The sequence below is a fragment of the Sciurus carolinensis genome, chromosome 8 (assembly GCF_902686445.1).
Source record: "Sciurus carolinensis chromosome 8, mSciCar1.2, whole genome shotgun sequence".
Taxonomy (NCBI): domain Eukaryota; kingdom Metazoa; phylum Chordata; class Mammalia; order Rodentia; family Sciuridae; genus Sciurus; species Sciurus carolinensis.
The window spans coordinates 107,580,542-107,602,097 of record NC_062220.1 but is presented as its reverse complement, the minus strand read 5'-3'; the positions used below and the strand labels follow the sequence as shown (position 1 = coordinate 107,602,097).

The 21,556-nt window shown below is 32.7% G+C and overlaps 1 protein-coding gene across 3 annotated transcripts in view; it reads left to right on the top strand.

Moving 5' to 3' along the window:
* Positions 1–21,556, top strand: part of Zpbp (zona pellucida binding protein) — a 103,924-nt gene that overhangs the window by 40,726 nt on the left and 41,642 nt on the right. For all 3 annotated transcript variants that reach the window (XR_007109868.1, XM_047561760.1, XM_047561759.1), the window contains one exon: positions 5,962–6,038. Coding sequence is in view for 2 of the 3 variants with exons in the window: in XM_047561760.1 (XP_047417716.1) it covers positions 5,962–6,038 (77 nt within the window). In the remaining variant the exon portion in view is untranslated. The remainder of the gene's footprint in view (positions 1–5,961; positions 6,039–21,556) is intronic.

The following is a 21,556-nucleotide window of genomic DNA, read 5'->3' as shown; positions in this document are numbered from 1 at the left end:
GATATTCTCTATCTTTGGTTCAATTTTGTTTGGGTCATATATGTCCAGAAATCTGTCCATTTATTCTAGTTTTTCCAATTTATTGGAAAGTAAGATTTCAAACTAGTCACCTATTAGTCTCTTGATATCAGAAATGTCTTTGGCAATACCTTCTTTTCCCTCTCTACTTTTATTAATTTGAGTCTTTACTTTGGTTAATTTGGTTAAAGGTTTATCAGTATTGTTATCCTTCAAAAGATCCAACTCTTTGTTTCATTGATCCTTTGTATTGTTCTTTCATTGTCTATTTTATTAATTTAAGCCACGAATTAATTATTTTCTTCTACTTTGGAATTGGTTTGTATTTATTTATCTAGGACCTTGAGACATGTGCTAGTAGTTTATTTAGAATCTTTATGATATTCACACATAGGCACTTATAGTTGTAAACTTTCCTCTTTGATTCCTCATAGTGTCCCAGAGATTCTGGTATGTTGTATATATATTCTTCTTTGCTTCTAAGAATTTTAAAATTTCTCCCCTAATTTCATCTCTGATCTATTCATCATTCAAAGGTATATTGTTCAGTCTCCATGTATTTATGTAGTTTTCATTGTTTTTCTTACTAGTGATTTCTAATTTCATTTTGTTGTGACCTGATTAGTGCAAGGAATTAGATTGATTTTATAAATGTTTTCTGAGACTCGCTTGGTGACATAAGATGTGGTCTATTTTAAAGAGTTTCTATGAGAGTCTTAGAAGAGTTTGAATTCAGGTGTTATTGGATGAAATCTAATATCGATATCTGTTAGATCCAGATAAATATTATTTTTTGATAAATATTATTTGATAAATATTATTTTGATAAATATTATTTTTTAGGTCTCTCCAAATAATTTTTTATTAGTTTTATATTTGGATGGTCTATCTCTTAATTAAAAAGATGTATTGAAATCTTGTAGTAGTATTATATTGGGATCTGAGTGTTTGAATGTTGAATAGTGTTTATTTTATGTAATTAGGGACATGGTAATTTTGGGGCATAAATATTTACTGTCATTTTATCTTCCTAATGTATTCTTCCCTTTAGTATGAAGTAACCTTCTTTGTCTCTTATTAATTTTGTCTTGAAGTCTGTCTTATCCAAAATTAGAATAATTATTCCTGCTTGCTTTAGAGCTCCATTTGCTTGGGATATCATTTTCCTTTCTTTCCCTTCAGCTTAAGTGTCTTTGCCTGTAAGTAGGTAACATATTATTGGGTCTTGTTTTTTAATTCTGTTTACCAGTTCATGTTTTTTAATTTGAGTGTTGAGATGATTTATATTGTGTTAGTACACCTACTTTCTGCCATTTTGATTCATTTCTAATGTTTAATTCAATGCTAATACTCATTTTGCTTAGCTATTTTTCTAATGAGATTCATCTGTTCACAAGCTCAGGGATTTCTCCTTTCTTCTTTAAAAAAAAAAACTTTCTAAGTGTAGTATTTCTTTACGTATTTTATAATGCTGGCTTAGTACTCCTGAATTCTTTTAGTTGGTGTTTTTCTTGGAAGGTTTTTATTTCTTCAGTGATTCTGAAGAATAACTTTGCTTTCATTTATTTATTTTCCTTAATAGAAGCTTTGATTATTGCATTTTTATCTTCTCCAATATATATTTACTTTGTTATAAATTTCTCTGTAATCACTGTATGCCACAAATTTAAATAAGTTGTGTTTTTACCTTTATATAGTTTGAAATATGTGATTTTTTTTAGCAAATCATAAATTATATATTAGTGTTTTAAATTTCCAAGTTCTTTGGATTTTCCAGCTATTTTCTGTTATGGATTTGTAGTTTAATTCTTTTGTGGGCTGAATGCATATACTAAATTGTTTCTATTCTTTTAAATTTCTTAATGTGTTTAATATGGCCCCAAATGTGGTTTCTATTAGTGTGGGCTTCGTGTGATTACCTCTTGTTGGATGAAGTATTTTCTGAACGTCAGTTGAGTACAGTTGATGGGTGGTACTTTTCAGGTCAATTGTGTTATTTTTAATATTTACTTTTTAGATTTTTCAGTTACTAATAGAGAGGTGTTGATGTCTCCACATGTAGTTGTTTCTTATATTTTTCCTTGCAGTTTTATTCGTATTTTGCCTCAAGTATCTGTGCTCTCTAGTGTTAGATACACACATTAGGGATTCTTGTGTCTTTGTGGACAATTGATTTATTCTTAATAATTACTTATTCCTTCATCTGTCTTCTCTGAAATTAATATTGTTACTCTAGCATTTTTAAAATTCATATAAGCATTACATATTTTTCTCCAGCTCCTTGCTTTTTATCTATCCATGTCTTCATATTTTAAAAAGGTTCCTTATGAAAAATATACACTTCCCTCCATGTTTTTTAATGAGAAATCTTATGTTGATCTTATTATAGACTCCTTATATGTGACAAATTACTTCTTACGTGCAGCATTTGAGATTGTCTCTTTCTGTTTCACATGTGAGAGTTTGATTATAATGTGACACAGTGTGGAACTCATTGCATTTCCCCTTGGACTTATTTGGATTCCTCTGATCCTCTTATGTATGCAAATTGATATCTTTTATCAAATTTGGAAAATTTTTGTCATTTATTATTTAGATAGTCATTCTTTTTTTCTTTTTCTTTTCTCTTTTCTTAACTCCCATTTTATGTATATATGATACACTTGATGTTATCCCACAGGTCTCCCTAACTTCATTTTTTATGTTCTTCACTTACTAATTTCAAAGACTGTCTTCAAGTTGGTTGATTCTTTCTTCTGACTGCTCAGTCTGTTGTTAAAAATCTTTTGTGAATTCCTTTCATTTGTTGTAATTTTGTGTTCTAGGATTTTTATTAGTTTCCTTTTTATAGCTTCTTTAACTTTTTTGATATTCTGTGTTTTGTAAGACAGCATTTCCCTGATTTTTTGGGGGGATTCTTTGTCCATAATTTTCTCCAGCTCCTTGAACATAGGGGAGATAGCTGATTCAGAGATTTTATCTAGTAAATAGGCATTGAACTTTTTTAGGTGTTCTGTGGACTCTAATGTAGGGGAAATATTACTAACGAGATGGATGATTAAGAACTTCCATCAAATATTCTTAGTGTTTTGAAAGAATTGTACAGAAAACAAACAATGTATGTATATGGATAGCATAGTATGTATTTTGGAGAATTCTATAATAGCTAATGGGATATGTGGAGAATCAAATTGTCATGATGGCTAGTGACCAAATTATTAATAGCTTTGTTGGTCCAAAGTACTTATGATTTTAATCATAGTCATACAGATTTTAAGGAATAGAAAAAATCACATCATTCAGTCTATCCTTTTTTTAATAATTTACTTAATTTGATTCATTGTATACAAATGGGGTACAACTGTTGTTTCTGTGGTTGTACATGAAGTAGAGTCATACCATTTGTATAATCATACATGTACATAGGGTAATGATGTTTGTCTCATTCTGTTATTTTTCCTTCCCCCCACCCCTTTCACCCCTTTTTGTTCCTCTATACAATCCATCCTTCCTCCATTCTTGCCTCCCTTCCACCCCCTGTTATGTATCATCATCCACTTATCAGAGAGGTCATTCGGCCTTTTTTTAGGGGGGATTGGCTTATCTCACTTAACATGATATTCTCCAGCTGCATCCATTTACCTGAAAATGCCATAATTTTATTCTTCTTTATGGCTGAATAATATTCCATTGTGATATATACCACAGTTTCTTTATCCATTCATCAATTGAAGGGCATCTAGGTTGGTTCCATAATGTAGCTATTGTGAATTGAGCAGCTATGAACATTGATGTGGCTGCATCACTGTAGTATACTGATTTTAAGTCCTTTGGGTATAGGCCAAGGAGTGAGATAGCTGGGTCAAGTGGTTCCATTCCAAATTTTCTAAGAAATATCCACACCACTTTCCAGAGTGGCAGCACTAATTTGCAACTGCACCAGCAATATATGAGTGTACCTTTTCCCCCACATTCTCAGCAACACCTATTGTTACTTATATTCTTGATAATCACCATTCTAATTGGGATGATATGGAATCTTAGTGTAGTTTTGATTTGCATTTCTCTTATTTCTAAAGATGTTGAACATTTTTTTCATATATCTGTTGATTGCTTGTAGATCTTCTTTTGTGAAGTGTCAGCTCATTTCCTTAGCCCATTCATTGATTGAGTTATTTGTATTCTCAGTGTAAAGTTGTTGAGTTCTTTATAGATTCTGGAGATTAGTGCTGTATCTGAAGTATGTGTGGCAAAGATTTTCTCCCACTCTGTAGCCTCTCTCTTCACGTTGTTGATTGTTTCCTTTGCTGAGAAAAAGCCTTTTAGTTAGAATCTATCTCAATTATTGATTCCTGCTTTTATTTCTTGTGCTTTGGGAGTCATGTTAAGGAAGTCTGGTCCTGAACTGACATGATGAAGATTTGGACCTACTTTTTCTTCTATAAGGTGCAGGGTCTCTGGTCTGATTCTGAGGTCCTTGATACATTTTGAGTTGAGTTTTGTGCAGGGCGAGAGATAGGGGTTTAGTTTCATTTTGTTGCATATGAATTTCCAGTTTTCCCAGCACTATTTGTTGAAGAGGCTATCTTTTCTCCATTGTATGTTTTTGGCACCTTTGTCTAGTATGAGGTGACTGTATTTATGTAGGTTTGTCTCTGTGTCCTCTGTTCTGTACCAATGATCTACCTGTCTGTTTTGGTGCCAATATCATGCCGTTTTTGTTACTATTGCTCTGTAGTATATGTCAAGTTCTGATACTGTGATACTCCCTGCTTCACTCTTCCTGCTAAGAATTGCTTTAGCTATTCTGGGTCTCTTATTCTTCAAAGTATATTTCATGATTGCTTGCTTTGTTTCTATGAGGGTACATCATTGGAATTTTAATTGGAATTGCCTTGAGTTTGTATAGCACTTTTGGTAGTATGGCCATTTTGACAATATTAATTCTGCCTATCCAAGAACATAGGAGGTCTTTGCATCTTTTACGGTTTCCTTCAGTTTATTTCTTTAGTGTTCTGTAGTTCTCATTGTAGAGGTCTTTCACCTCTCAGCCTGTTCTTTTGTAGTGTAAAATCATAAGAACTTAAATAATGTGCCTGTGTTTATTAACAGTAGATCTAGGGCTCAAAATAAGATTTCCTTCTATGTATTTAATGAATAGTTGAGAGAAACTAAAGGTTTTTGATCTTTGATGAGGCAAGGAGATTGATGGTATGATTAATAAAGATTATTAATGGAAATCTTTTGTTTCTTATGCCTTCTTTCAGTTTTAAGTCTTAGAGTAGGAATTTTTTTCAGGTGATCTTGCAAAGATATTACTCATTTGCACATTGCTAAATCTGTAGCATTTTCTTGATTTTGTTTACTTATTTATCCCAAATACATAGAGTAATAACTGGCATATTGTTGGTTCCTGGTTGTTATTTGATAAATAAGGACATAATGTATGAGTATGTTTATCATTTCAGTTACCATGGTCACTACTGTAATCCAATCTCATTCTCTTTCCAGTATTGTTAGCATAGTTCATTTTACCTCTTATCATGTCATAGGAAGACATTAAGAATTGAGTTAGGCTAGTGACACACATTATAATATATGGTCAGAGTTAAATAGAGAACTGAATGAATACACACCCACACTTATGCATACATATGCTATACAAGTTGAAATAAATATATCATTAAAATTTTATAGAATCAGAATAGCCAAGCATTATCAAGAAATTTAATTGTTTATTATAGAAGTGAGGTTTTCTTGATTTATATAAAACAAATATTTGGCTTAGGTTCATTCTGAATAGTTATGTAATATTAGAAAAAATTGCTTAAATTTTTAATGGAAGAGGAGTATTAGACAAATGATCTTCATTTTTCAAAATCCAATTTAAATATTGTGATATAGTACATTAGACCCTTGATAAAATATAATATATTTTCTCAGTTTCATCTCTAGACACTGAAAAAGGACCCAAGCCATGTACAGATCATAATTGTGAATCTTCTAAAAGACTATCTAAGGTATGTTATGTGACGCTGGAAAAAGAAAAAAAAAGTTGAATGAACATGCTCAGTGTGTAAGTAAGCATTTAGCTATTTATAAAATCATCTAACCCCCACAGTTAGGAATTTCAACAATAAAAATAAAACTTCATTCAATAATAAAAATAATATAATTTATATTTTATAGAATATTTTCAAATTTAATATTTTGTAACTGATTATATAAAAAGAATGCTTTTCCATTTATTTGGCCATATTTGCCATTGTTAATCAATATATAATTATTATTTATAACATCACATCTTCTAAGGAGGCTCAGTAAGAAGGATCACAAGTTTGAGGTCAGTTGGGGCAACTAAGTGAGACTCTTGTCTTGAAATAAAGTAAAAAGACTGGGAATGCAACTCTGTGCTTGCCTGGCGTGTGGTAGGCCCTCCTTGGTTCAATCCTCAGTACTGGAAAAACAAAAAAAGAACAAATTGCAGTTGTAATTTTCCTTAATTGTTTCAATTTCCAGTAGGCATTTGCATATATTATCCTTATATCATGCCACTTTCTAAATTCACTTGTTACAGTATTTTATAGATTACTTAGGATTTTTGTAATCCATCATGTAATCTCCAAATGGACACATTGTTACTTCTTTCTAGCGTTTATACCTTCTATCTCTTTGTCTGATCTTGTTTTAATGTTAGAATATACAGTACAACATTGAACAGATGTGTTGAGCATTGACATCTTTTTCTTGTCCTAGTCCTTGGGGAAAGCATTTAATCTTTCCCCACTGAGTGTGGTGTTAACTCTAGTTTTCATAGATGTCTTTTATCAGAATGAGGAAGTGCCTTTCTATTCCTATTTACTGGAGTATATTATAAATGGATATTAAATTTTGTCCAATATTTTTTTCTGATTTTATTGAAAAAAACCTCAACATGTCTGCATTATATTTATTAGTACTTTATTTAGGATTTATCCATCTTTGTTTTATTTTTTCCTCTTTCCTACTCTCTTCTCTGAGATAGAATCTGTGGCCATGTTTTAAGACTACTATAAGAACAGTTAAAAAAAGACATTAATACATCAATCATTTCAGCATTTTTAATTGAAGAGTAAGGAGATAATTTTAGATTGATACATAGTTTCAAGAAAAATTCAGAGAGATTCCTTATGCTTATGGTACAGTACCATAATTACAGATATTGACAGTGACTTTTTATAATGCTTTCATATAGTTTTTTCCAGTTTACTTAAATTCATTTGTGTGTGTCAAGTTTATATAGAGAATAGTTCAATACCACCAGAATTCCTTGTGTTGCCTTTTTATAACATCTCCCACCTTCCTGACTCTCTCCTACCTACCTCCCTAAAGCCTGACAGTGATTATCCTGTTCTCCATTTCTAAAGTTTCAATATTTGTAAAACTTCCTAAAGATTCATACAAGATAGTACATACATCAATAGTTTGTCCCTTTATATTTGTATTTCATTATGTACATATCATCATTCATTGTACCATTAACCTGTTGAAGGACCAGTTTTTGACTTTTTCATTTAAAGCTGTAGAATTTTATATATAGGTTTTCATGTGAGAATAAATTGACATTTGGGACATTAATTTTGACTAATTCTGAGTTGTACTCTGGTCAGTTTGTTTCCTACCAGTAATGAATGAATGAAGTTTTTTTCCACATCTTTTTTGCCACTTGGATTTATTTGTATTGTATATGTTATCCATTCTAGTTGTGTCCTAATATCCCATTATGGTTTTAATTTGCATTTCTCTAATGGTTTATTATGTTAACCCTATTTTCATGTTTATTTTCCACCTATAAAATCTTAGGTAAAATATCTGTTAATTGTTTTTGCTCATTTTTTTATTGTATTGTTTGTTTTTTAAAATCGATGCATTAGATAGTTCTTCATATCTTCTTGGTAATGATACTCTTTGCAATTTTTTTCTTTGAAATTTTTTTACACTGTAAACTGTGTAATCCTCATATTCACGTGAATTATTACCAAGAAGAAGTTTTTAATTTTTATGAGGTCTGTCATTATGATTGATTTGCATATATTGACCAACCTTGTATCCCTGAAATGAAACCTACTCGATAATGTGTATTATCTTAATAGGTTTTTTTAGTTTGCCAATATTTTGTTGAGAATTTTTTATGTATGTTTATCATGGGTATTGGTGTATTGTTTTCTTGCCTAGATGTGTCTTTGTCTGATTTTGATATCAGGGTTATACTAGCTTCTTAGAATTAATTTCAGAATGTTCCTTCACTTTCAATTTCATGGAATAATTTGAGGAAGACTGGTGTTAGTTCTTTAAATATCTGGTAGAACTCAGACAAGAATTCATCTGGTTCAGGGCTTTTCTTTGTTGGTAGTCTTTTAATTACTGTTTCAAGTGTATTTCTGATTATTGGTCTGTTTTGGTTTTCTGTATCTTTCTGGACAGGTCATTTGTGTCTAGAAATTTGTTATTGTCTTCCAGATTTTTCAGTTGAGTGTAACTCCAAAAATCAACAAAATTAGATATGAAAAAGGAGATAATACCTTAGACACTTCTGAAATTCAGAAGATCATTAGAAACTATTTTGAAAATTTATACTCCTGTAAACTGTTGGGAGGTTTTTGGTTACTAACTCAATTTCCTTTCTAGTTGTATACTAAGTCTTAATAATGGTTAGTTATTCATCTCACTGTATATGTGTTTTTCAACACTGTTTTAGCTATCTTAGGATCAATGCCTCTGTATACATTTTGAATATGGTTGTAGTTGTCTGAAAAATATTTTCTGGGATTTCAGAAGGGATTACATTAAACCTATTTGACTTAATTAACATACATATTGATTTTTTTCAATCTCAAGACATGACGTCTCTGCATCTTAGGTCTTCTGATACATCTTGTATTAGTATTTTGCATTTTCAGCATACAGATCAAAACATGTTTCAGGAAGTTTGTATCTAAGTATTTCCATTTGTCATGATGTTGTTTTTGGGTTTTTCATGTATTGCATTTATAATGTTGAAACTATCCCTAGTTTCTCCAGTGTTTTTTAACATAAATAGTTGCTGTATTTTATCCAAGGTCTTTCCTGCCTTGAGATGATCATTTGATTCTTGTTCTTAGTTCTGTTTCTCTGATGAGTTACATTATACATATAGGTTCCCCCTTCTCTCAGTTAATTTGGCTAAAGATTTATCAATATTATTTATCTTTTGGAAGAATGAACTATGTTGTATTGATCCTGTGTATTTTTTTAAATTCTCAATTTATTAATTTCAACTCTCATTTTATTACTTCCTGGTCTTCTACTGATTTTGGAATTAGTTTGCTCTTCTTTTTAAGACCTTGAAGTCAACATAAGTTTATTTATTTGCAATCTATTTTTTTAAGATAGGCACCCAATGCAATAAATTTTCCTCTTAGTACTGCTTTCATCCAGTCCCAGGGATTTTGATATGTTGTATCTCTGTCTTCATTTGTTTTTAAGAATTTCTTGATTTATTCTCTCATTTTTTCTTTGATTCATTCTTCATTTTAGATATTGTTTAATCTCCATGAGTTTGTGTGGTATTTTTCTTGCTGTTGAATTCTAGTTTCTTTCCATTGTGATCCAATATGATGTATGGGATTATAATCAGTTTTTTTTTTGTATTTTCTAAGTTTTACATTGTAATCTAGAATATGGTTTGTTAGAGAAGATTCCCTCAACTGCTGAGAAGAAAATAAATTCTGCTATTTTGGGGTGGAATATTCTAATATTTGGTCCATTTGATTTATAGTATTACTTTAGTTAGATACATCTTTATTGACTTTATGCTTTGATGATATGTCTATTGGTGACAGTATTTGTTGTAATCTCCCAGTATTATTGTATTGTGGTCTATCTGGGATTTAATGACAAGGAGTATTTTTTTAATGTAATTGGGGGGTGCATTGACATTTGTTGCCTATATATTATCATTATTTCTTCTCTTTGTATGGATTACCTTTACCAGGATAAAATGGCCCTCCTTGTCTCATCTTTTCTGATTAATTTTTGCTTAAAATCAACTTTACCAGATATGAGAATGGCTATTCTGGGCTTGTTTTCATATTCTGTTTGTATCGAATATTTTTCTCCAATCTTACACCTTCAGCCTGTGAGTGTCCCTACCTATGAGATGAATATATTGCAAAAAGCATAAGGTTGGATCTTTTTTTTTATCAATTTTGTTTATTTAAGAAATATATATTTTGTTTTTTTAGATATACATGATGTAGAGTGTATTTTGATATATACATATGGAATATAATATATTCTAATTAGGAACTCTTTCTTGTTGTTTTACATGATGTTGAGTTTCACTTTCATGTATTCATATGTGGACTTGGGAAAGTTATGTCAAATTCATTCTACTGTCTTTCCTAGTCCCATATCCCACCCTTCCTTTTATTCCCCTTTGTCTAATCCAATGAACTGTTTCCCCCAACCTCCACGCTTATTGTGTGTTAGTGTCCACCTATCAGGGAGAACATTGGGTCTTTGGTTTTTTGGAATTGGCTTATTTCACTTAGCATGATAGTCTCCAGTTCCATCCATTTACCAGCAAATGTCATAATTTCATTCTTTTTTATGACTGAGTAATATTCCATTACTGATCTATTATGTTAATCTCTGTTTTTTAATTGGAAAATTGATACCATTTGTATTTGTTGTTGTTATGGGTGCTGTCAGAGAATGACAGACTAGCTGCTTTAATTTCACTGCTCAGACATGAAAAGGACTAACAAGGGCACTGTGCAGGTAAGGAGGAACCTAGGAGATTTACTCCAGACAGCCCCAAAAACAAAGATGAACCCAGTACCCTAATCAGTTCCGAGGCTTTTTAAAGTTATTGGCAAATGTTGTGAGAAACGTTGCAGTTAGCATTGAACTTCTGGAGCCTGATTGTTTGCAAATTGGAGTTGGCATCCACCCTGATCTGGGTGGGTGGGGATGAGATTGCTGTCACATCATGTGCCTTTCTCTTCCCTTGCCAGAGCAGGGCACATCCCATCTCTGGGCAGCATGAAGGATCTTTAGAAAATCATGTTCTATGTTTCAAGCTGTCTTTCTGTAGTACTTGTGTTTTGGACAGGTCTTGGCCATTTCACTGTGGATTTAGAAGACTGTTTAGTAGGGAAATCTTGACTTTATGAGTATCTTGCATTTTTTCAGGAAATAGTTTATAGTCATATACATGTGTTTATGCTTTGGCCCCCATTAGGGGACACAGCAGGACTGACTTATGAATTGGAAACCTTTGTTTATAAATGTTTAAAAAGAACAAAACTTCCTGCTGGTGATGTCTGTCTGACCTAGTTTGGTGATAAGTAAGAAGTAATGAAGTATTCTGAAGCACTTCTCTTGATGACCACAATCACTGAAAATAGAATGAATCCAGAATATTATCTCAAAGTTTTGTGTAATTGATAGCACCAGTGCTTTGCTTCCATGATCTCTTTTTGTGTTGTGTGTAAGTTAGGAAGATTCATGTCCTGGTTAATGGGAGAAGTGGGAGCACTAAGCTAGGATTTTGTTTGCCAAATTAGATTCTTTGGTCAAGAATAAGTTTGGGAGCTGGGCATTGTGCCATTTACCTTTGGTCCCAGGTACCCAGGAGCCTGAAGCAGGAGTATTATTTTGAATCCATAAGTTGAAGGCCAGCCTTGACAACAAATTGAGATCATGCCTCAAAAAAATAAAATAAAAAGAAGTTTGGGTTTTGGCAGAATTATATCAGGAAAATTATAAGACCCCAGTGTGGCAAGGTCTCAGTTGTAGTATTAGTCTTTTCTGGTATCATGAAGGGGCTAAGCTCTCACAGAGGGGGTGATGGGCTTGGTTTCTGGGGACTTTGTTGATACCTGTCCTTCTTTCTTTAGCACTGCCCCCAACCTCTGGCTATCCTTGGGGACCGTGAACCTCACCAATTTCCCTTTTATTTCCTATTGAATGCAGTGTTTACCCACTCAGAGAGAAAGTATCATTGCTTATGCTTGACTCCTGGTTTTGTTGTTTTTCAATTTTGTTTTGCTTTTGCTTTTGATAATTGGAATTTTGTATTTAAGAGGTTCAATTTTATCAGATTATGAATGGGCCACTTTGCTGCTTGCCTGTTTATGTGCTGCTGGCCTCAGGGGAGTCCCTGTTTGCCTGCCTGTTGTTCACTTGCTTTGTAAATATTTTGGTCCCAGGTTTTGAGATAATTGCTGTGTAAAATAGGAAGAAAAAATCACGATGGGTACTCTTTGTGAAAAGAACTTTCTGAGTGCTTTTACCAAAAACTGTGGAGCCTGCAGTTGAATTGTTCTCACTGATGAATGACAACAATTTTGCCCTGCAAAGATATTATGGTAGTTGCCTCCTATTATAGTAAAGTCATTCTGCAAACATATCATTGAATCATTGAATTCCAAAATGAATTATGACTCTATTTGGGTTTAATGAAATTTCTGATGTTGCTGAAATTTGCATATTTGTATGTTTTCCTTTTCCAAAGCAAGATCTGCTGGTGAGTAGAAATGGTAGTCTGTATTTATTATGGTTTATAAATTAATAAATGGGATATTTAATTCTGTATATAAATTTATAGCAAGTACATACCCTGGAATCAATGAGACAAGCATGTTAGATCAACTTGTCAATCAAAAGACAAAAACAGACTTTCAAGTCTTGATGATACCTTGTAGACATTGGGTCTTCTCGAGGCCATTGCCCTCACCTACTGCTGCTTTGTCACATCAGTAGCTCTGTTGACCTCTCACCCTCTTCACTTTGAGGTTGTACTATTTCACCTGTCAATGATATAGTCTGGCCTGTGACACTAACACTTGTCCAACTCCGTCATTTTAAAAAAGGAGAAACTGAGACTTAGAGGGCATTTTTGAATAGTGTTTAACTATTATGACTTGGTATGGAATTTTTAAGTACCTTATTTTAAGTCATTCATTCTAGGGGAAGTAAGACGCTTATGACAAAGAAGATAAGCCAGGTGACATTCAAATGAGAAACTACTTAATAGTTTCTGACTTTTGCTATGTATCTAGTCGACAGCATTCATTAGATCCTTTATTACCTCTGGGACATAACTAGACCTGAATACCTTACAACCTTAGTTTCTTACAACCTTAGGGATCCAGAATGTTAATTTATTAGACCTGAAAATTCTTAGGGGGACGAAAAAGATTTTCTTCCATGTTGGCTCCAAATATAGCTTTCATATTAAGTTCTGTGAGCCATAGAAAAGTCAGTGTTTGTGTATGTTGTAAAGAAGGGTTGAGGTTAATTTTTATACTGTGAATTTTGGATTGGTGTAGTACCATTGGTTTAAAGTTTGTTCTTTTCTCATTGACTTACTTCTCATTGCACAATTTTGTCACAATAAACTGAGCTTATGTATCTATTTCTGAACCGTCTTCTGTTCCTTTACCACTATATCATCATTGTTCTACTACTAAACTTTTGATTATTGTAACAGTATTACACCAAGTTAATCTTTGGCTTTGGGTCCTCCTGGAGGTGCTGGCACAGGAGTTACATTACTGGTTGCTTTGAGTATCTCACCACCCAGTTCTTGTATGTCAACCCAAGGGCCTGAGATTGCATGTTCAGAGGGTGGTGTATTGCATTTACTGGATGTTTCTATTGGGTCCAGGAGCACAGGATGCTGAGTGCAGGGCCATCTCTCTGACTGCTGTGGGATGCTATGCATTGGTTCCCCTCCAGAATCTTCTTTAAAGTGGCACAGAACCTGTGACCATTTGAATGCATGGAACTTGTGATTGTTGGCTCTCTGTAGTGATCTGTGATGCAGAAGCATCACCCCCTGCCCTGCTGCAAAGATAGGTTGCTGGGGTGCTATTATTCTGACTCTCTCTTTTTCAGCTGTTCTTTCACTGCTTCCTTAATGGGCTGTGGAGGGGTTGGGGATTCCTACCTAGATCTTGTCTGCCATTGTCAGACTCCGGTTGCTTGCTTGTTTACTTACTTGCATTATTTTATTTAATTTATTATTATTTTTTTGTACAGGGGATTGAACCCAGGAGTGCTTAATCACTAAGCCTTTTATTTTATTTTTTATTTAGAGACAGTGTCTTGCTAAGTTGCTTAGGGCCTTGCTAAGCTGCTGAGACTGATTGAACTTGTGTTCTTCCTGCCTCAGCCTCCCAAGCTGCAGGAATTACAAGTGTGTGCCACTGTACCCTGTTCAGTTGCTTATTTTTATAAGTCATATTTATTGCTCCATGTGGAATGGTTTTTACTATTTTATTACATATCATTTACTCTGGTTTTCTGTTCTTTGTGTTAATTATTTTTGTTTGAATTGATCTGAAATAAATTTTTCCCTTATCATCTGTTTTCCTTTTTTTTTTCATTTTTACTCTTTAAATGGTTTGACTTTGTTTTAACAAATAAACTCGACAGTAGTGCTGTTAGTGTATTTTTTCCTCCTAATAAATTTAAGGGACTTAAATACCTTTTTAAACTTCTGATCCGATTTCTTCTTTAATTATTTTGTTTTACTGTATTTTAGTTCTATTGTATTGATTTTTCTACTTGATATCAAAGTTATTTCAGAATGTCCTTGAATCCTTATATTAACCCACAATTTCTTGTGTTTATTTGCTTTCCTTTCCTTCTTGCATTCAGGTTCTTTCTTTTCTAGTCATCCTCTTCTAGAATTTATCATGACTCCTGTTTCTGCAGAAACTTTCTCTCTTCAGGAAAAAATTCAGCCAGAGTTCTTTTTAAATTACCTTTTCACCATTTGCCTTTCTGGAATTTCTTTTTTTTTTTTAATTTCTTTTCTTATTTTTTACAGACTGCATTTTGATTTATTGTATACAAATGGGATGCATCATTTCATTTCTGTGGTTGTACATGATGAGGATTCATACCATTCATGTAATCATAGATGTATATAGGGTAATGTTGTCTGTCTCATTTCACAATTTTTCATACCCCCTCCCTCTCATTTCCTTCTACATAACCTAATGTTCCTCAATATTTTTCTCACTCACCCCCCCACCCCCATCCTCCACTCATCAGGGAAAACATTCAACCTTTGGTTTTGTGGGATTGGCTTATTTCACTTAGCATGATATTCTACAGTTCCATCCATTTATCTGCAAATGCCATAATATTATTCTTTATGGCTGAATAATATTCCATTGTGTATATATACCAGAGTTTCTTTATCCATTCATCTGTTGAAGGACATCTAGGTTGGTTCCACAATCTAGCTATTGTGATTTCAGCTGCTATAAGCATTAATGTGTGACTGCTTTATTGTAGTATGCTAATTTTAAGTCCCTTGGGTATAAACTGAGGAATGGGATAACTAGGTCAAAAGGTGGGTTCATTCCAAGTTTTCTGAGGATTCTCCACACTGCTTTCCATAGTGGCTGCACCAATTTGCAACTCCACCAGCAATGTAAAAGTGTGCCTTTTCCCTCACATCCACACCGACATCTATTATTGTTTGTGTTCTTGAAAATAGCCATTCTAATTGTAAGTGAAATCTTAGAGTTGTTTTAATTTGCATTTCTCTAATTACTGGAGATGTTGAACACTTTTTCATATATTTATTAATCACCTGTATGTTTTCTTCTGTAAAGTGTCTGTCTAGTTCCTTGGCCCGTTTATTGATTGGGTTCTTTGTATTTTTGGTATAAAGTTTTGTAAGTTCTTTATAAATTTTGGAGATAAGTGTACTATCTGAAGTATGTTAAAAAGATTTTCTCCCACTCTGTAGGCTCTCTTTTTACATTATTGATTGCATCCTTTGCTGAGAAAAAGCTTTTTAGTTTGAGTCTATTCTACTTATTGATTCTTGCTTTGATTTCTTGTGCTTTGGGAGTCTTGTCAAGGAAGTCTGATCCTAAGCCAATGTGATGAAGATCTGGGTCTACTTTGTCTTCTGTTTGGTGTAGGGTCTCTGGTCTAATTCCTAAGTCCTTGATTCATTTTGAGTGGAGTTTTGTGCAGGGTGAGAGATAGGGGTTTAGTTTCAGTTTGCAGCATATGAATTTCCAGTTTTCTCAGCACTGTTTGTTGGACAGGCTATCTTTTCTCCATTGTATGTTTTTGGCTCTTTTTTCTAGTATGAGTTGACTGTATTTATGTGGTTTCATCTTTGTGTCTTCTATCCTGTACCATTGGTCTGCCTGTGTATTTTGGTGCCAATACTATGCTGTTTTTGTTACTATTGCTCTGTAGTATAGTTTAAGATCTGGTATTGTGATACTTCCTGCTTCACTTTTCCTGCTCAGGATTGTTTTGGCTATTCAAGGTCTCTTATTCTTCCAGATTATGTTCATGATTGCTTTCTGTATTTCTATGTGGAATGTCATTGAGATTTTAATTGGAATTTCATTGGCTCTGTAGAGCACCTTTGGTAGAATGACCATTTTGACATTGTTAATTCTGCCTATCCAAGAACATCGGAGATCTTTCCATCTTCTAAGGTTTTCTTCAGTTTCTTTCTTTAGTGTTCTGTAGTTTGCATTGTAGAGGTTTTTCACCTCTTTTATTAGATTGATTCCCCAATTTTTTTTTTTGAGGCTGCATGAATGGAGTGGTTTTCCTAATTTCTCTTTCAGAGGATTCATCACTTATGAATGGAAATGCATTAGATTTATGAGCATTGATTTTATATCCTGTGACTTTGCTGAATTCATTTTATTAGTTCTAGAAGTTTTCTATTGGAGTTTTTTGGATCCTCTAAATATAAAATCATGTCATTGGCAAATATTGACAGCTTGAGTTCTTTTCTTATTTGTATCCCTTTAATTTCTTTGGTCTAATTGCTCTGGTTAGTGTTTCAAGGATGATGTTGAATAAAAGTGGTGAAAGAGAGCATCCCTGTTTTGTTCCAGTTTTTAGAGGGAATGCTTTCAGTTTTTCTCCATTAAGAATGATGTTGGCCGGGGGCATAGCATAGATAGCCTTTAAAATGTTTCTACTATTTCTATTTTTTTCTAGTGTTTTAAGCATGAATGGGTGCTGTATTTTATCAAATACTTTCTCAGCTTCTATTGAAATATTCATATGATTCTTAACTTTAAGTCTATTGATGTAATGAATTACATTTATTGATTTCCAGATGTTGAAGCAACCTTCCATCCCTGAGATAAGCCCCACTTGATCATGGTGCACTATCTTTTTCATATGTTTTTGTATGCGATTTGCCAGAATTTTGTTAAGAATTTTTGCATCTGTGTTTATCAGGGATATTGGTCTAAAGTTGTCTTTCCTTGATGAGTCTTTGTCTTATTTTGGTATCAGAGTGATACTTGCCTCATAGAATTAGTTTAGAAGGGTTCCCTCCTTTTCTATTTCCTGTAGTACTTTGAGGAGTATTGGTATTAGTTCTTCTTTAAAGGTCTTGTAGAATTCGACTGAAAATCCATCTGGTCCTGACTTTTCTTGGTTGGTAGGCTTTTGATGTCTTCTTCTGTTTCAGTGCTTGAAATTGATCTGTTTAAATCGTGTATTTCTAATCAGTATATTTTGAATGTTCTCATTGATTTCTGCATCTCTCTTACACTATTCTGTTTTTTCTTCCTAGTTATGTTTTGCATTCTGAGAAATTTTTTCAAATATTTGTTGTATTTTATTATTTTAGCTTATTTGGGCCTAGTTCTGTTTAGTCTGTCCATTGAATTTTTTAAAGAATTTTCTTCAGGTAAACGTCATGATTTTAGAATTTTTATTTTTTATTTGTTATTAAGATCATTTTTGATGTATTATAATTATCTATAGTGGCATTTGTTGTTACATATTCATTATTCATGTACCTAACATAATTTGTTCAGTTTTGTTTGCCAGTATCTCCCTTTTTTTTTCCCCCTCCAGCCAGTGATGAAAGTAAAAGAGTGACTATTAAGGTGTTCATTCAATTTTTAATTTCATTCCATTCATTATTTGTAGTTCGAACATGTTATTTTTCACATATGCTTTTTCTCTCATGGTATAACTTTCCTTTTTCTTGTTTTCTTTCCATTTTTATGTCTCTATATTTGAAACATGCTCTATATCATTTTTATATAACTGATATTCCATTATCTTGGTTTAATCTTGCTGATTGTTGTCTGATTATTTCTTCATTTTATCATGTTCTTCATAATTCGGGTTGATGAAATCATGAGAGTTAGGCCTTTATTGCTAGATAACTGGTTTGGTCTAGGCATGGGTATGTTTCTTTACAGTTTCATAAAGTGTCCAGGTTTCCTTTTCCCTAGTGCTCCAGGGTTTTTTGCAAGCAAAGACAATTTTTATGTAAATTTTTGGCCTGGAATTTCTTGTACAACACAGAATATTCTATAAAAACTTCAAACCCACTTGAAAGCAGACAATTATGTACGACTTCACAGAGGTTTTTTTTGGTCCCCCTACCCCTCTATTCTCCATCTTTCCCCCACCTCATCCTTCTCCATCGTATACCCCAGCTGACACACAGAAGCTTTCCTGTTTTTTTTTTCCAAGTTTGTAACTGAAAAATTTTCTGTGTCCACTGTTTTACTTAGAGTCTTACTCTCTTTTTACAGGCTTAAGGCTTTTCTCCGGTTTTCTTTAGGCTGATAAAATTGTAACACCTTGGAATACTGAGATTGACATCAAATGAATTAGGGACACAGCTACCATTAGGTTTGTAGTTTTCTTCTCATTTATAGCTCTTATCTCCCTTATTTTACCCCCTTTGTCTTGCTTTCCATTTCTTTCTCCCTGCCTCACTCCCTTTCTTTCTCCCTTCCTGCCTTTTTGTCTTCTGCCTCTTTTCCTCTTTCTTTATAGAAATATGTCTATGCAAGATTGTTCTATTGTGTTCAAATAGGTCATTCTTAGCATGAGGATTTCTCAAAATACACACGGTACACCACCTGGTTAGAAATGGAAATAATTTCCTGTATTTTAAAATATTTTTTCTCCATGTCCACTCCTTATCTTTTTTGGTGAGAAATATACTACTAAAAAAAGTTCATATGTCAGTTTAGATCTCTAATAATTTTAAAATATAAATTATAATTTTTCTTTAATCTTTCTTCTTAAGTGCCTTTTTTAAAATGCAAGTTTCAGTTCATGTGCAACAACCACCACTTCAGTGGTGAAGAAGGGATTTTGTTTTTTTGCTTCAGGCTTGTAGTAGTTTCCACATTATAAAGTGGAAGTTTTCTTTTCTGAAATCCTGTAGTACTCATTATACTTTCTAGGAGTAGATTCTAACTTTCATAAAATTAAAATTGTTTCATAATCCTTTATTTTCTTCATCAAATATTTGGTTCTGCTTTCAAACTTAGCTCTGTCTTATAAATCTCTACCCGATTCACTCATAATTGAGTACATTATCCCTATTCTGTTGTTCCTGACATGAGAGGGACAGTTTTTACTTTTTATGATTATTTTTTTCACAGTTCTCCATTGGGATATTCTATAAAATCTGGACACATTACCTCTCATTCATTTCCTGAGAATCAAGATCATTTGTTTTATTTTTATGAAAATCCATGTTTCTTTTTTATTCATAGAAGACACCTTTAAGCTTCCTCTCCTTTTTGCTTTTTAATATTAATTCCAATCACACTTGGTGACTTTAATCATTTCTCCCCAGAGATTCCCAAATATAGGAATTATGCAAAGGTGTCCAAAAGACTCTGTCATGTAGGTTTACTGTCTGTAAATCTTGTTTACATTAGTTCTCCCTTAGTGGAATTACAACTCATTAGACTCTGATCTTATATAATGTATATTTGTTCCCTACCTAGAACTAGTTAATTCTGTTTACTACCTATACTTGGTATGGCCAGTGGAAGGGATTATGACATTTAAAATAAGTTGTTCAACTTCTCCATATTGTTACCTCATGTATGTATATAACTACATGACCAATGTGATCCTACAGTATGTATGTACAATCATAAAAATGAGAGATTACACTCCATTTATGTACGATCTGTCAAAATGTATAAATGTATTCTACTGTCATGTACAATACATTAGAACAAATAAAAAATAAAAAGAATATACATGTTACACTTAAGAAAAAGCACATATATTTTACATGTTGCTCACTTTTGAAATAGAAATAGTTATTTCTGATCATTGACCAGTTGTTGTAGAACATATTTCTTCCATATATGCTTCTATAAAGTTTCTTGGGGGTAGGAAGAGGAATAGAGTGGACTGGGAAATCTGTTGTGTATTTAGTCATACTCATTATCACTTAAACAAGATTACTAGTTTATGGAGAGTTTTTTTTAAATTATGATTATTCTTAAATCATCCAGATTGGTTTAGAAAGTTTACTTTTATATTTGTAATCCTTACCCAACTCACAGACTTCTTTAACTGTATTGCTTATTAACCCTGTGTCCTAATAATTTCTGGTCCTAATTATTAACCCACTCAATATAAAAATGTTGAGTTAGTGATTCATAAAATTTCTTACCTTCTTTCTTTTTATTTATATTAGGAGATCTGTCCTCCTTTTCCTTTTAGAGGGAAAGTAGGGAACAATACTCTGATTTTTTTTGCTTACCAGATTTTCTCAGGTCTAATTTCATTGTTTTATTTTGTTTTTGTACTGGGACTTGAACCCAGGAATGCTTCATCACTGAGCTACATGCCTAGTCCTTCTTATTTTTAAATTTTTTGATAGGGCCTTTTTAAGTTGCTGAGGGTCTTGCTAAGTTGTAGAGGCTGGCCTTGAACTTGTTGTCTTCCTACCTCGGCCTCTCAAGTTGCTGGAGTGCTGAGATTCCAGGGTTACACTACAACACCTAGCAGTTCATTGGTGTTTTTTTGTTTCCTTTTTCTTTTCTTTAATTTTTTTCTTTTTCTTTTTTTATAGGATTTTAGGAAGCTGAATGATTTATGAATGTGTCTCCTTGAAACTTACAATTGTATTTTCACATTTAAATATATTTAGTTAAATACACATTCACATCTAATTCTTAACTATTTATTTAAATAAAATTTGTGTTTGATGAAGTGAAAAGCAACAGATTCCCCCAAATTTATCAGAACAAAAATAACATTTAAATAGTGAAAAGCTATAAAGTAATTGAGTAATAAAATAAGACTTGTGTATTTATAATCAGTTCAGTATATTGAAAAGCTGTTTGTTATTATAGAAGTTTTCATAGAAGGATGTACTTTACACAATATTTGAAGAACTCAGAAAAGTTGAAATCATCTTTAGTGGTTATAAATGAACCCATTCATCTGTACTTCTGATGGGCTGCAAGTGAAAGAAAATTAGTGTGGCAGAATGGAGCAGAAATAACTGTAGAGGTTTTGAATCATAACCATGCTTCATTTTTTTTTTTGCACAGATCTTATCACTCATAGAAAAGTATAATCTTTTTGTTGATTTAGGAGTCAAGCTAGAATATATTACAAACATAAAGGTAATTATAGAACAGAATGATCTTCTAATAGTAAACTTATTTTTTAGAACGCAGACCTAAATATTGTAACAGATGTTGTATTTTCTCTTTTT